This window comes from Lactuca virosa, chromosome 5, assembly GCF_052849685.1.
Source record: "Lactuca virosa cultivar CGN04683 chromosome 5, Lactuca_virosa_CGN04683_v6, whole genome shotgun sequence".
Taxonomy (NCBI): Eukaryota; Viridiplantae; Streptophyta; class Magnoliopsida; order Asterales; family Asteraceae; genus Lactuca; species Lactuca virosa.
In genome coordinates this window covers 196,131,889-196,145,872 of record NC_136430.1, presented here as the reverse complement: position 1 = coordinate 196,145,872, position 13,984 = coordinate 196,131,889, and the positions used below count along the sequence as shown (strand labels likewise).

Here is a 13,984-nt window from a genome sequence, read left to right as displayed (position 1 = left end):
TCCCAAAATCGGGTTTTTCCAGAAATTAAGGGTGATATTTCACCAAAGATCGAAACTTGCAAAGGATTAAGAGCTAAAGTTGTTACCTTGTTGGTTGAATTCGCAAAAGAAGAGAAGATTCAAGATGAAGGCTTGAGAGAGTGCACGTCGAGTATGGGGGTGGCGGCTCGTATGAATGCTGAAAGTGTTTGCAATTTAGGGTAAAAACCCCTCTTTTACAGAATGTAAAATAATTTTTTTTTCGGGTAATATATGGACTCTTCGAGTAGGTGGACCTACTCGGCGAGTAGATGCCTGATTCAGCGATTTTTCGGGTTTTCTGAAATCGACTCGCCGAGTAAACTTAAAGACTCGTCGAGTTTTTCATTCTGTGAAAAATTTTAGTTTGCAAAATAAAATGTATGCCACCCCACACTTGAGCATTGCTTGCCCTCAAGCAATCATTTTAAACACAGAAGAAGGTTGATAAAAACAAATCCTAAGCAAAATGAAAATGAAAAACGAAAAAGAGAAGAAAAAGAAAGCAAACTCTAAACGCGGGTTGCCTCCCGGAAGCGCTTCTTTTTAAGGAGTCATTAGTTGGACTCCTTCCCGCTTATGTTTCTGTAATCCCTTCCATCAGCAGCCCTTCTTCAAGTTCTTCATTTCTCGGAATTCCTTCTTCATATCTTTTCACCCTATGACCATTGACCTTGAAAGGAATTCCATCTCTTGATATTAGCTCAATAGCTCCATGTGGAAAAATTTTCTTTACTATAAATGGACCATCCCATCGTGTCTTAAGCTTGCCCGGAAATAGTTTGAGCCTTGAATTGAAGAGTAACACCTTTTGTCCCTCTTTAAAGTCTTTATTACCTTTCAGTCTTCTATCATGCCAACTCTTGGTCTCTTCTTTGTAAATTAAGGAACTAGTGTAAGCTTCATTCCTAAGCTCTTCCAAGGCATTCATTTGCATTAACCGGTTAGTTCTAAGTTCAGCCAAATCAAAATTGCACACCTTTAATGCCCAATACGCCTTGTGCTCTATTTCAACCGGTAAGTGACAATTTTTTCCATAGACTAGCCTATATGGTGTAGTACCAATAGGTGCCTTAAAAGCTATTCGGAAAGCCCAAAGTGCATCATCTAATGTTTCCGACCATTCCTTCCGATTACCTCCAACCGATCTCTCTAAAATTCTTTTTAACGCCCTATTTGTTACTTCGGTTTGGCCACTTGTTTGTGGATGATATGATGTTGAGAACCTATGTTGCACCCCATATCTTTTTAATACTTTGGCCAATTGATCATTTGCAAAATGAGAACCCCGGTCACTAATGAGAGCTTTAGGAACTCCAAATCTTGAGAATAATTTCTTTAAAAATCGTACCACCACCCGAGCATCATTAGTGGGTAATGCTTGTGCCTCCGCCCACTTAGACACGTAATCAACCGCCACCAAGATATATTTATTTCCTTTAGACATGGGAAAGGGTCCCATGAAGTCAATCCCCCACACATCAAATATTTCACACACTTGGATGCTATGTTGGGGCATTTCATTTCAGGATGATATATTCCCCGCTCTTTGGCATGAGTCACATTCCTTGACATATTGAGCAGCATCCTTAAAAATTGTAGGCCAATAGAATCCAATATAAAAAATCTTCTTCGCGGTGTAATGTGCTCCATGATGTCCTCCGGCGGGTCCACTATGGCAGTGTGCCAGAATTTCTTGACTTTCCTTCCCGAATACACATCTTCGTATCATTCCATCCGCGCAGCTTCGGAAAAGGTATGGCTCGTCCCAAAAGTAGTATTTAATTTCCGAAAAGAATTTCTTCTTTTGTTGGCGAGTCAAATCTTTTGGGATGTATTTGGTTGCTAAATAATTTGCTATATCCGCAAACCATGACACTTCTCCCGCTACTACCAAGATATACTCATCGGGAAAATCATCCCCAATTTTATCTTCTTCTAACTTCTCCAAAAGTGGGTTCTCTAGTCTTGATAAGTGATCGGCAGCTACGTTTTCCATCCCCTTTTTATCGCGTATTTCGATATCAAACTCTTGTAGAAGTAGGATCCAACGTATCAATCTGGGCTTCGCATCTTGCTTGGCAAATAGATACTTCAACGCGGAGTGATCGGTAAAAACGATTGTCTTGGATAAGACTAAGTATGGCCGGAACTTGCCAAAAGTGTATACCACTGCTAACAGCTCCTTCTCGGTAGTAGTGTAGTTCTCTTGGGTAGGATTCAATGTCTTGCTTGCTTAGTAGATTGGTTGAAAATGTTTATCAACCCTTTGCCCTAAAACAACACCCATAGCATAATCACTAGCATCACACATTAGCTCGAAATGAAAATTCCAATTTGGTGCTATCATGATAGGAGTAGTGGTTAATTTTTCCTTTAGCAAATGAAATGCCTCATGACACTCCTTGGAAAAATCAAATGGGGCATCCTTCAAGAGTAATTGAGTCAAGGGCCTAGCAATCCTTAAAAAATCTTTAATAAATCGGCGATAAAATCCCGCATGGCCTAGAAAGCTTCTTACCCCCTTGACATTTGTTGGAGGTGGTAAATTGGCTATCGTATCAACCTTTGCTCTATCCACCTCTATCCCCTTCTTAGAGATCTTGTGACCCAACACAATGCCTTCCTTCACCATAAAATGACACTTCTCCCAATTAAGAACAAGGTTGGTCGTCTCACATCTTGCTAGCATTAGATCCAAGTTGGACAAGCAATCTTCAAAAGAGGACCCAAAAACCGAGAAGTCATCCATAAAAACCTCCATAAACTTTTCGATCATATCATGAAAGATAGCCATCATGCACCTTTGGAAAGTAGCTGGTGCATTACATAACCCAAAAGGCATGCGTCTATATGCAAATGTTCCACTCGGGCTGTAAAAGTGGTCTTCTCTTGGTCTTGTGGGTCGATTGGAATTTGAAAGTACCCCGAAAACCCATCGAGAAAACAATAATAAAGATGACCGGAAAGCCTCTCAAGCATTTGATCGATAAAAGGCAATGGAAAGTGATCCTTGCATGTGGCCTCATTTAGCTTCCTATAGTCGATGCAAACACGCCACCCGGTTACCGTCCTTGTTGGAATTAATTCGTTATTTTCATTAGCCACTACCGTCATGCCTCCCTTCTTTGGAACCACTTGAACCGGACTCACCCATGGGCTATCGGAGATCGAGTAAATGATTCCGGCATCTAGTAATTTCACCACCTCCTTTTTCACAACTTCTTGCATGTTCGGGTTGAGTCTTCTTTGGCGTTGTACTACAACTTTTGATCCATCTTCTAAGTTGATTTTGTGGGAACAATAGGTCGGACTAATTCCCTTTATGTCGGTTATCTTCCATGCTATAGCACCTTGCCTCTTCTTTAGTACACCCACAAGGCTCTCCTTCTCATGTTCGGCCAAATCAGCAGCTATAGTTACAGGTTTTTGCTGGCCATCTTCAAGAAATGCGTACTCCAAGTGATCTGGTAGTGCCTTGAGCTCAGTTTTTGTGTTCTGAATGCTGAACACGTCGAGTCCCGTAAGGGGACTCGTCGAGTCTGGTGTAATTTTCGCGACTGTTTGGGGTTCTTTGAATGGACTCGTCGAGTCGTTCGAGTCTACTCGGCGAGTCGACCTTTCTGCACTTCTGATCAGATCGTTATAATCAGCTTCCTCGAGCAGTCTTTCTAATTCCAGCAGGTCCCTTTCAGCATCAAACTCTTCTTCAAATATGACGGTGGACTTGTTTGGCTCATCTTCATTCCAATCTTCCAATAATTCTTCCAACATGTCAATTGAAAATGCCGTGTCGTCACTACTTCTTGCATGCTTCATGGCTTGATCAACTCCAAATGTGACTAATTCATCTCCTACCCGAAGGGTAAGTTTAGAATCTCGCATGTCGACGATAGCACTTGCCGTATTAAGAAAAGGTCTTCCGAGTATGATCGGGACTTGGGGATCCGCTTCCATGTCTAAAACTATAAAGTCCACGGGGAATACGAACTTGTCCACTTTCACCAAGAGATCTTCACATATTCCCCTAGGGAATGTAACCGTCTTGTTTGCTAGGTGTATTGCCATACGAATGGGTCTTGGCTCGGGAAGATCTAACTTTTTGAAAAAGGAGTAAGGCATGAGATTTACACTTGCCCCTGAATCAGCTAATGCATAAATGATAGCTAAGTTTCCAAATTGGCAGGGCAATGTTAAACTTCCCGGATCCCCTTTCTTTTTAGGAAGTTTGTTCAACATAGCAGCTGAACAGTTCTCGTTTAGGACCACCTTCTTCACTTCTTCCATCTTCCTTCTATTAGTTAGAAGCTCCTTGAGAAATTTGGCGTATTTTGGCATTTGAGCAACCGCTTCTATGAATGGTAAATTAATTTGAAGAGCCTTTATGTGTTCTAGAAACTTCTGGTAGTCTTCTTGATTCTTTTCTTGTCTAGCTCGAGCCAGAAAGGGAAGTGGAGGCTGATATGGCTTGACCGGAGGCTGGATTTTCTGTTCAGCTGGTGGACTCGTCGAGTCCATACCGTGGACTCGGCGAGTCGAGTCGGGAATCTGTGTTTCTGCATGTTCTTCCTTATCCTCTTGTATCAGTGTAGGATCTTCATGCTGAATAGGAGTCAGAGGGGTTATAATCTTCCCACTCCTAGTTGTGACAATGTTTATATGTGCGCCTTTCGGGTTACCTTCGGTATTGCTCGGAAGTCCACCCGGTCTTCTCTCATTCACTTGCTGTGCAAGTTGCCCCGTCTGCTTTTCTATGTTGAGTATAGATGCTTGCTGATTCCTAATCAAAGCTTGTTGATCTTTCATCATAATTTGGTGTTCTCTCATCATATTTTGTTGATCTTTAAGTGTAGCATCGGTATCATTGTGTCGTTTCGCGGATGCGGCTACGAATCTTGTAAGTATGTCTTCCAAATCTGATTTCTTTTCATGTACCGGTTCCTCCTTTTGGTAGAAGCCTCTATCTTTTTGCTTATACTTTTCTTCCCTTGTCTTTTTGTACTCTTCATATGGTAGCCATTCTTTCCTTGGTTTTCGCCAATTATCATCAAGCCTATCACCACTTGAATAGCACACTTGTACCTTCCGGTTCCCATTCTCATCAAGATCACAATCTTTTGTAAGGTGAGGCCCTCTACAGTTTTCACATCCTACCCTAATAGCATGGATGGATTGGTCCATCTTAGTCATTCTTCGGTCCATGCTTTCCAACTTTGCCATCATTACTGCCATGTCATCGGTAATGGAGTTCACCGCCCCTCGAGTCAAGTCATTCCTTGGGTTATGGTATTCTCTAGAGTGCTTAGAGAATTCTTCAATTAGTTCTTTGATCACCGGGGGTGCCTTCTTTGTGAGGGGTCCTTGCGAGTCAAGGAGCTGCCTTGTAGTCACATTTACCCCATCATAAAAAAATGGAGACTTCTTGTTGGCTATTAAGATCGTGATGTGGGTAATTCCTTAGTAGGCCCTTGTATCTTTCCCATGCCTCATAAAGGGACTCTCCAGCTTGTTGTTCAAAGTTGGCAATAGCTTTCTTCAACTTAGCTATCTTTGAAGGTGGGCAAAACTGGTCAATAAATTCTTCTTTCATCTTAGCCCATGTAGTGATGGATCCGGGAGGGAGTGACTTGAGCCAATCCTTTGCAGCACCTTTGAATGTAACCGGAAGCATACGAAGCAGCTGGGTTTCGCGAGGCACATTTGGAACATTAAAATAATCAGCTACATCATTGACTTCATCCAAGTGTTTATAGGCATCTTCGTGGTCTTTTCCGTAGAAGGGGATCTCCTTCAGTTGAGCAAGTATGTGACCCTTAAGCTCAAAAGTCGCAGTCGCGGGAATTGCGGGTTGCACAAGTCCCGGGCCGGTATCATCTCGTATCCTCTTCTTCCATTCGCCCATGGGAACTTCATCGATGTTCGCCATGGTGTTGTCAAAGTCACCTTCTAGATCGCTACCTTCTTCAAATTCGCTTTCTTCTCTTTCGGACTCGTTCACGATGTCTTCCTTGATTGGGTCTTCGTTTGCCAAGGAAGAGGTGTTGGATGCTCCTGATTTGCTGCTCTTTTTCTTACTAAAAACGGATTTGAGATTCTTCAAAGGTGAGTTCTTTGAAGAAGCGGATTCTCCAACGGCTTTTCCTTTGTTCTTCTTTAGAGCGGACTCCGGGTCTTCAAGTGGAGGAACCAAAGACGTATTGGATCCTCGGGTCATGTAACAACTGTAACCAAAGTAAGAAAAACGCGTAAAAAGAACAAAAAGAAAATAAAAATAAAAACTGTGAAACAGCAATGGGCTCGCCGAGTAGCGTCGACTGCACTCGGCGAGTTCAAGGCAGAAACAGAAAAAAATTCTATTTAAATTTCTAAAACAGAAAACTATGAAAACTAATCCTAATAACTAAATTACCTAAAAATAACTTTGTGCAAGATAAATCTCACACAAAGGATCAATAAAACAATAAATTAGTGCTAATTTTTGAACCGTTCCCCGGCAACGGCGCCAAAAACTTGATGTGTGTAAACTCAACTAGTTTTAATCCTACTTTTAATTATAAAATTGACACACAAAGGCAATGGACCTATCAATTGTGGTGTAGCTAAATAAGTAGGGTATCGAACTCAGGGAACGGAAAATTAAAACTAAAAACTAGAATTAACTAAAACAAGTAATAGAAAATAGGGGTTTCTCTAGTTTTGCAAGACTAGAAACTTAACTAAAACTTAACTACTCAACTAAAAGCTGAAAACACGTAAAAACAAACTAAATTCAATGATCAAAAAGGGTTTCTGTTTAGGTTCAACTTATTTACTCCTATGGTTAATTTTTATGATAATATAATAGATTAATTGTTATTGGTTACCGACTCTGGTGATTAGATTCGCATTCGCTATTACTAATCCTTAGAAAACATACCAATTCAAGCAATGGCCACTTGATTAAACTAATAGATTTCGTAGGTTAATTATTCGGGTTAAATAAGACTTGTAGCTAGCTAATTAAATTTGGTGATTCAATTAACCTCTTGTTGATGGTGTATCATACAAGCTCACACATTAATTTACCCATTCTCTAATAAATCCTAGTTTCATGTTCATTATTCCTAGGCATATAGTATTGTGTTCACATAAATTATATGAGATAAGCAATTAAGATATGTTCATGCAGCTTAATCACTTAGCAATTAACAGAAAATAGTTATGGTTAATGCATAAGGGTCTTTAACAAGCTTAATTTAACAATATCACCAACTAACAATTAGTCAAAAGAGTAAATTAAACAATAGGAGCAAAATTGTCTTCCCTAAACAGAAACTAACGAAATTAGTTCATGATTTCAGTGTATGAAAGCTTAAAAACGAATTCAAATAAACCTAACATAATTCTATTCGAAGGTAAAGTGGAAAATTAAACCTAAAGTGCCTTAATCTCTTAAGAATGAAGGATTAGGGTTCTTCACACGTTCTTCTGATCTCCAGCAAGTTCCTTAGTCGCCAATTAAGTTCTCCAAAAAGCCAGAGAGTCCTCAATTCGGGTTTGTGAAGTCTATTTATAGTTTTCTCAAAACAGGGGCTACTCGTCGAGTAGATAACTGACTCGACGAGTCCCTTTTGCGGTAAGGACTTCTCGTATTTCTTCGTGAACCTTCGTGTGTACTCGTCGAGTAGACGACCCTACTCGCCGAATAGCTTCAGAATTAAGCCTTTTTCTTCTTTCTTTCGTTCCCGAGCTTTCGTTCATGTCTCCTGCTTCCTTTTGCTTCCGAGCTTCTTTTTTGGACTGAAAATATAATTTGAACAGTATTAAGTACCTTTTGTCCATAATATGCAAATAATTAGCTACTAGTTGATAAAAATCTATACCAAATATATGGCTAAATATGCAAATATCAGGGTTCTTGATCAGCTGATGACAAGGTGAGGTTAGAATCCTAGGGGAGCCTAGGAAGTGCCTTATAGGAATTGATGCGCTTTTTAGAGGTGGATATTTATTTGAGAATGGGTATATGTGGTTGGATCGGTCGGTAGTGGACATGAGTAGTTACTTAGAGGATCCAGAACGATCCTTGATGAAAGTATGGATATGTGTGGAAGGTAGTATTGGGCACATACTACTGAAAGCACAGGATCCGTACTCGAAACGAAGAAAAAATTCAGGGATTATAAGGAGCTGATTGAGGGTAGATCGTATGGTTGGCACCATTATTCATTGTAATGTGTTTCCATTTTATTCGGTTTATCGGGTATGGTTGTTCAGGTTGAGGATGAGTCTGCTGATTGTTTGGGCCTTAGTTACCATATCAATTTGGGTTTAAATGGTGCAAACCTCAGTGACAAAATGTGTACAAATTGAAAAATATATTACCCTTTTAAGTCATTATCTCTCGTTCAAACGAGTATTTGATTTTTCCGGTTTGGTAAAAAACCACCATACACCACGGTCACCCGTGGTCCATGGCCTTCATCATCTATATTTGAATTCCTAAGTCACTATCCGAACCGTTTTCACCCAAACCAAAAAAATTAGACATATTTGTCATAGAATAGTATTTGAAGCAATAGAAACATCCACCACTCTTCCTCAACTCCTTCTACCCCTTCTCAATTCTATCAAAATATGCTAATAACAAACGAAACCCTTAGCAAATTGATATATGTTATGATTCAAACTGTTGTCTAATACTCATCTTCCTTCTACAGTGGAACCTCCTACCTTCTTACTCAAGGAGGTACTTGATAAATATCATTGGAATACTATGACTTTGCTCCTTAATTACCACTTTTAAAGTGATAAGTTAAGTTACTATCTTTGATTGACTTCTAAGAAATCCAAAGCACAATTATACATCTATAAATTGGCCTAGTCATAATAAACAATTTACCATGGAAAGATTTTGAAAATTGGCCACAAAAACGAATTGGTAATAAAAATTTGTCAAAATTTTCAAGGTGGCAAAATGGGTCAACCTTAAACCATTTGATTTAAACATAATCTAAAGATAATCTGGTCAGTACACCGTCTTGCCATTGTGACTTCATTGAACATCAAACACCTTGAGCTTCATGTAATTTAAACAAACATCGACTGCAACCTCATACTACCAACTTGTACCCAATCTTATCTCACTTGGTTGGCATTATGGCGTCTCTTCTCAGACATTCTCTTTATCTAAAGTATTTCGTTGCATCATACTTTCTCCAATCCACTTTAAATTTAAGGACAATAGGCTTTAACCATGTTAATTGACATACGTTATTTTCACTAAAAATACGTTTTTTTTATTATTATTATTATTACTATTATTATTTTTGCTTTGTGTAACCTACACCGACTACTTGCTAGCCAACTAGATGATTGACCAACTAATGTCTAACAATTTTTACAACTGTGAAAAAAACAAGCCACACTTGTCTTTGCACTGTCAATCAAAAAATTTGTAAGTATACAATTACGAAAAAAAAAAAAAGTATTATAAGGTCTTTATGAATTTAATATTTGATATTAAAGTTAAAATTAAATTAATTAATTAGTTAAGTAAAATATAATAGATTATTGAACAAAGAGTGTTAATTATATAAAACAAAACCTAAAAAACTATTATTTGTTGTATTATGAGGATATTTGGCCGATGGTAAAAACATTTTATGGCTAATTGGAGTATTATTTGTTGTATTATGAGGATATTTGGCCATAAAGGCGCAAAAACAATGGAAGCAATCATAACAAAATAAAAAGGTACAACTAATATTATAACAAAATAGATTCATATCATTAACACACCATTAATTATTTCTCAAATATTTTCTATTGAGAAAGAACACTTTTAAAGTGGTAAAATTTCATCATTTATTACTGCTTCGCTCATTGTGTAGACAGAGATTAGTCGCTAGGCGCTTTCTAGTCGGTCGGATAGCGCCTAGAGACTAATCAGAGATTAATCGGAACGTAGGCGAGATTTTTACAACACTGATATATATATATATATATATATATATATATATATATATATATATATATATATATATATATATATATATATATATATATATATATATAGGGTGAGGTTCAATAGAGAACCATAATTAACCAAGGAACCAAGGAACCAGTCGTGAGCGTCGGAAATCATAACGATCAACGGCCAAGGAAATAGATGTACACTTTTACATTGGACGCACACATACCGGATTATACCAAAAAATCCACCCTTTACAAAAAAACCCACCACTTTTTTCGATTAAAATTTTTTTTAGGCCATGTTTTTTATCGAGAAAAAAAAACCGAATATACCGTTGTTCACGATTTTTCGTCATCTTTCCATAGAGATCCATGATGATATATAAAAAACGAACTTTTTTTTTCGAAAAAGACCCACTTCATTTTCTTTGATGAAAAAAGTTAAGGTCTATTTTTTTATAGAAAAAAAATTAATAAATATATCGAAATTCATATTTTTTGTACTTTTTAAACATAGATTCATATTCATGTTAAAAAAACGATATTTCAGTTCATATTCACATTGTGAACCTGTTCAGATTCATATTGTAAACCTGTCCAGATTCACATTGTGAACCTCCTCAGATTCACAGTGTGCATAATAATAAGTCAGATTCACAGTGTGAATCTGAACTGATCGGAATTTTTTCACATTGTCAATGTTAAAATTTGAAATATTTACAGTTTAGATTCACAGTGTGAATCTACACTGATCGAGATTTTTTTTTTGTGAACCTTCTCATATTCACAGTGTGCATAATACTAATTCAGATTCACAATGTGAATCTGAACTGTTCGAGATTTTTCATATTCTGAATGTTAAAAATTGAAATATTTACAGTTTAGATTCACAGTGTAAATCTACACTGTTCGAAGTTTTTTTTTTTTTTTAATCGATGTTGATGTTTATTAATAGAGTTCAAAAAATTAATATTTTTCATATAATTAGTTTTTTTTTTGATAAAAATAAACTTAAATATTGAAAAAACTAAGAAAAATTAAGCGGGTTTTTTTCGAAAAAAAAATTCGTTTTTTAGATATCATCATGGATCTCTATGGAAAGAGGACGGAAAATCGTGAACAACGGTATATTCGGTTTTTTTTTTCGATAAAAAACTTCGCCTAAAAAAAATTTTAAATGAAAAAAAAAAAAGTGAGTTTTGTTATAATCCGGTACATGTGCGTCCATTATAAAAGTATATATATATATATATATATATATATATATATATATATATATATATATATATATATATATATATATAGAAAAGTTCAATAGAGAATCATTATTAATCAAGGAACCAATCCACAGCGGAATTTAAAGCGATCAACGGCAAAATGAAGGGTTGTAAACTTTTATAATGGACGCACATGTACCGGATTATAACAAAACTCACTTCCTTTTTTTTCATTTAAAATTTTTTTAGGCCAAGTTTTTTATCGAAAAAAAAAACCGAATATACCGTTGTTCACGATTTTTCGTCCTCTTTCCATAGAGATCCATGATGATATATAAAAAACGAACTTTTTTTTCGAAAAAAACCCATTTAATTTTCTTAGTTTTTTTCAATATTTAAGTTTATTTTTATCAAAATAAAACTAATTATACCAAAAATATTAATTTTTTGTACTCTATTAATAAACATCAACACCGATTAAAAAAAATCGAACAGTGTAGATTCACATTGTGAATCTAAATTGTAAATATTTCAATTTTTAACATTCACAATATGAAAAATCTCGAACAGTTCAGATTCACATTGTGAATATGAATTACTATTATGCACACTGTTCTGAGAAGGTTCACAAAAAAAAAAAAAACCTCGATCAGTGTAGATTCACACTGTGAATCTAAACTGTAAATATTTCAAATTTTAACATTCACAATGTGAATCTGAACAGGTTTACAATATGAATATGAACAGGTTCACAATGTGAATCTGAACTGAAATATCGTTTTTTTTTAAACATGAATATGAATCTATGTTTAAAAAGCACAAAAAATATGAATTTTGATATATTTATTAATTATTTTTCTATAAAAAAAATAGACCTTAACTATTTTCATCAAAGAAAATGATGTGAGTTTTTTTCGAAAAAAAAAAGTTCGTTTTTTATATATTATCATTGATCTCTATGGAAAGAGGACGAAAAATCGTGAACAACGGTATATTCGGTTTTTTTTTTCGATAAAAAACATGGTCTAAAAAAAATTTTAAACGAAAAAAAGTGGTGGATTTTTTTGTAAAGGGTGGATTTTTTAGTATAATCTGGTGTGTGTGCGTCCAATGTAAAAGTATACATCTATTTCCTTGGCCGTTGATCGTTATGATTTCCGACGCTCACGATTGGTTCCTTGGTTAATTATGGTTGTGTATTGAACCTCACCATATATATATATATATATATATATATATATATATATATATATATATATATATATATATATATATATATATATATATATATATATATACAAAAACGTTTTTTTGGTAAGAGGCTTCGTGAAATGCACCCAAAACTTCTTTTTTGGCGCGTCAAAAGAGCTCCGTGAAGTTCAATCGCCTGCTTGAAAGCTCTCTGCGGTTGTATGTCTTCCACGAAGCTTAACATGTGGAGACATCTTCAACCATGTGCCGACTATTTGCTGACTATAGTTGGTGACTCTGTTGGAGACATCTTCAACCATGTGCCGACTATAGTTGGGTGACCAACTGTGATTTGGAGATGATCGTGAAGACATGGTTTTTACGATTGGTATTGAAGTTTAGGGTGCAGTTAGGGTAACTAGGTTTCGAATTGGGCCAATTTAGGGCATAATCTTCAACTTTTATACGGATGCGGGGGGAACAGTGTGAACATGGCCACTACTTTTCACATTCCAAAATGACGTCGTTTGGGTCATTGGACGTAAGTACAATTTGGTCATATCAACGATGATGTGTCAAATTGGGATGATGTGGTATGGTTACCGTGTATAACAAGTAAAAGGGACTAAATTGCTAGGTTGCAACACACTTCGTTCGCTCATAAATCCACTTAAAAAGTTAAGTGACTAAAAGGGTAAACCGTTGAAAGTTCATAGGGCGTATGTGTCATTTTCATAGAGGGTTCAAATAAATTAATAAAATCATAATAATAAAAATAAACATTTACAAGTGAAATAGGAAGATAGTCTTAGCTTAAATCTAAAAATTAAGAATGGGGGACTAAAAGTATCATTTTAGCAAAGCTAGCTTTCACCTTGTTTGACTTAGTTTACTGATCAAAATGTCAAAATTTAGCCACCTGGTGTAATTCTAGCTTGTGAAGAAACTATTTAGATAGTTGGTGACTACTTGTGGCCAATGTGAAATAAACGAGGGTTGATGGGTTTAAGCTGCCAATAGTTAAAAGTTTAGAACAAAGCTCTTTCTTTCCCCATTTGAATTAAGGATCGACAGTGAGAGCTTGAGAGCAAGAGGAATGACAATTTTGAGATCATAAAATAGATTTGAAATAGAACTTGAAGACAATAGAATAGTTTAAGTTAGGAGGCATTGCTTGAAAGCTTAAAATGTATAGTTTTTCATTGTTCTTAATCTGAAATCGATGTAGGGTATGGAGAATTCCTCCAAATCCAAAATTTCTAGTGAAGTTCTAAAATGTGTTTCTACTTTCTATTCAAAAATTTATTCTTCAATATACACTTAGTTACTCTTGCATTGCTTGGTTTGGGAGAGTGGGTGTGAATTTGAAGCTTTAAATCCTAACTATGATGAATTTTAATTTGAGATTCATTTATGAAATTGAATATTAGATTAGTCTCATTACAAGCTTTCTAACTCGTACCTATCTATATAATCCATCATAGATATAACATTTGCATATATTTATCCAGTTGAAGTTTTTAAGGTGTTTGGGAGCTTTGCAGGGGATTTGAGTTGAGTTATTACCTAATTTCTGATTTAAATTGTTTTAAATTCATGAAATA

The 13,984-nt window shown here is 36.0% G+C and overlaps 1 protein-coding gene and 1 non-coding gene across 2 annotated transcripts; one reads left to right on the top strand and one right to left on the bottom strand.

The window, feature by feature from the left end:
* Window positions 1-1,543: 1,543 nt before the first annotated feature.
* LOC145112200 (uncharacterized) lies at window positions 1,544-5,250 on the bottom strand. The gene is made up of 2 exons (XM_079048397.1): window positions 2,945-5,250; window positions 1,544-2,249 (listed from the first exon to the last, which is right to left on the bottom strand). The coding sequence occupies exons 1-2, from the start codon at window positions 5,248-5,250 to the stop codon at window positions 1,544-1,546; spliced, it is 3,012 nt and encodes a 1,003-aa protein (XP_078904523.1).
* Window positions 5,251-5,453: 203 nt separating this feature from the next.
* LOC145117977 (small nucleolar RNA R71) lies at window positions 5,454-5,560 on the top strand. The gene has a single exon (XR_013712966.1). It is a non-coding gene; the product is annotated as a small nucleolar RNA R71 (small nucleolar RNA).
* Window positions 5,561-13,984: the final 8,424 nt, after the last annotated feature.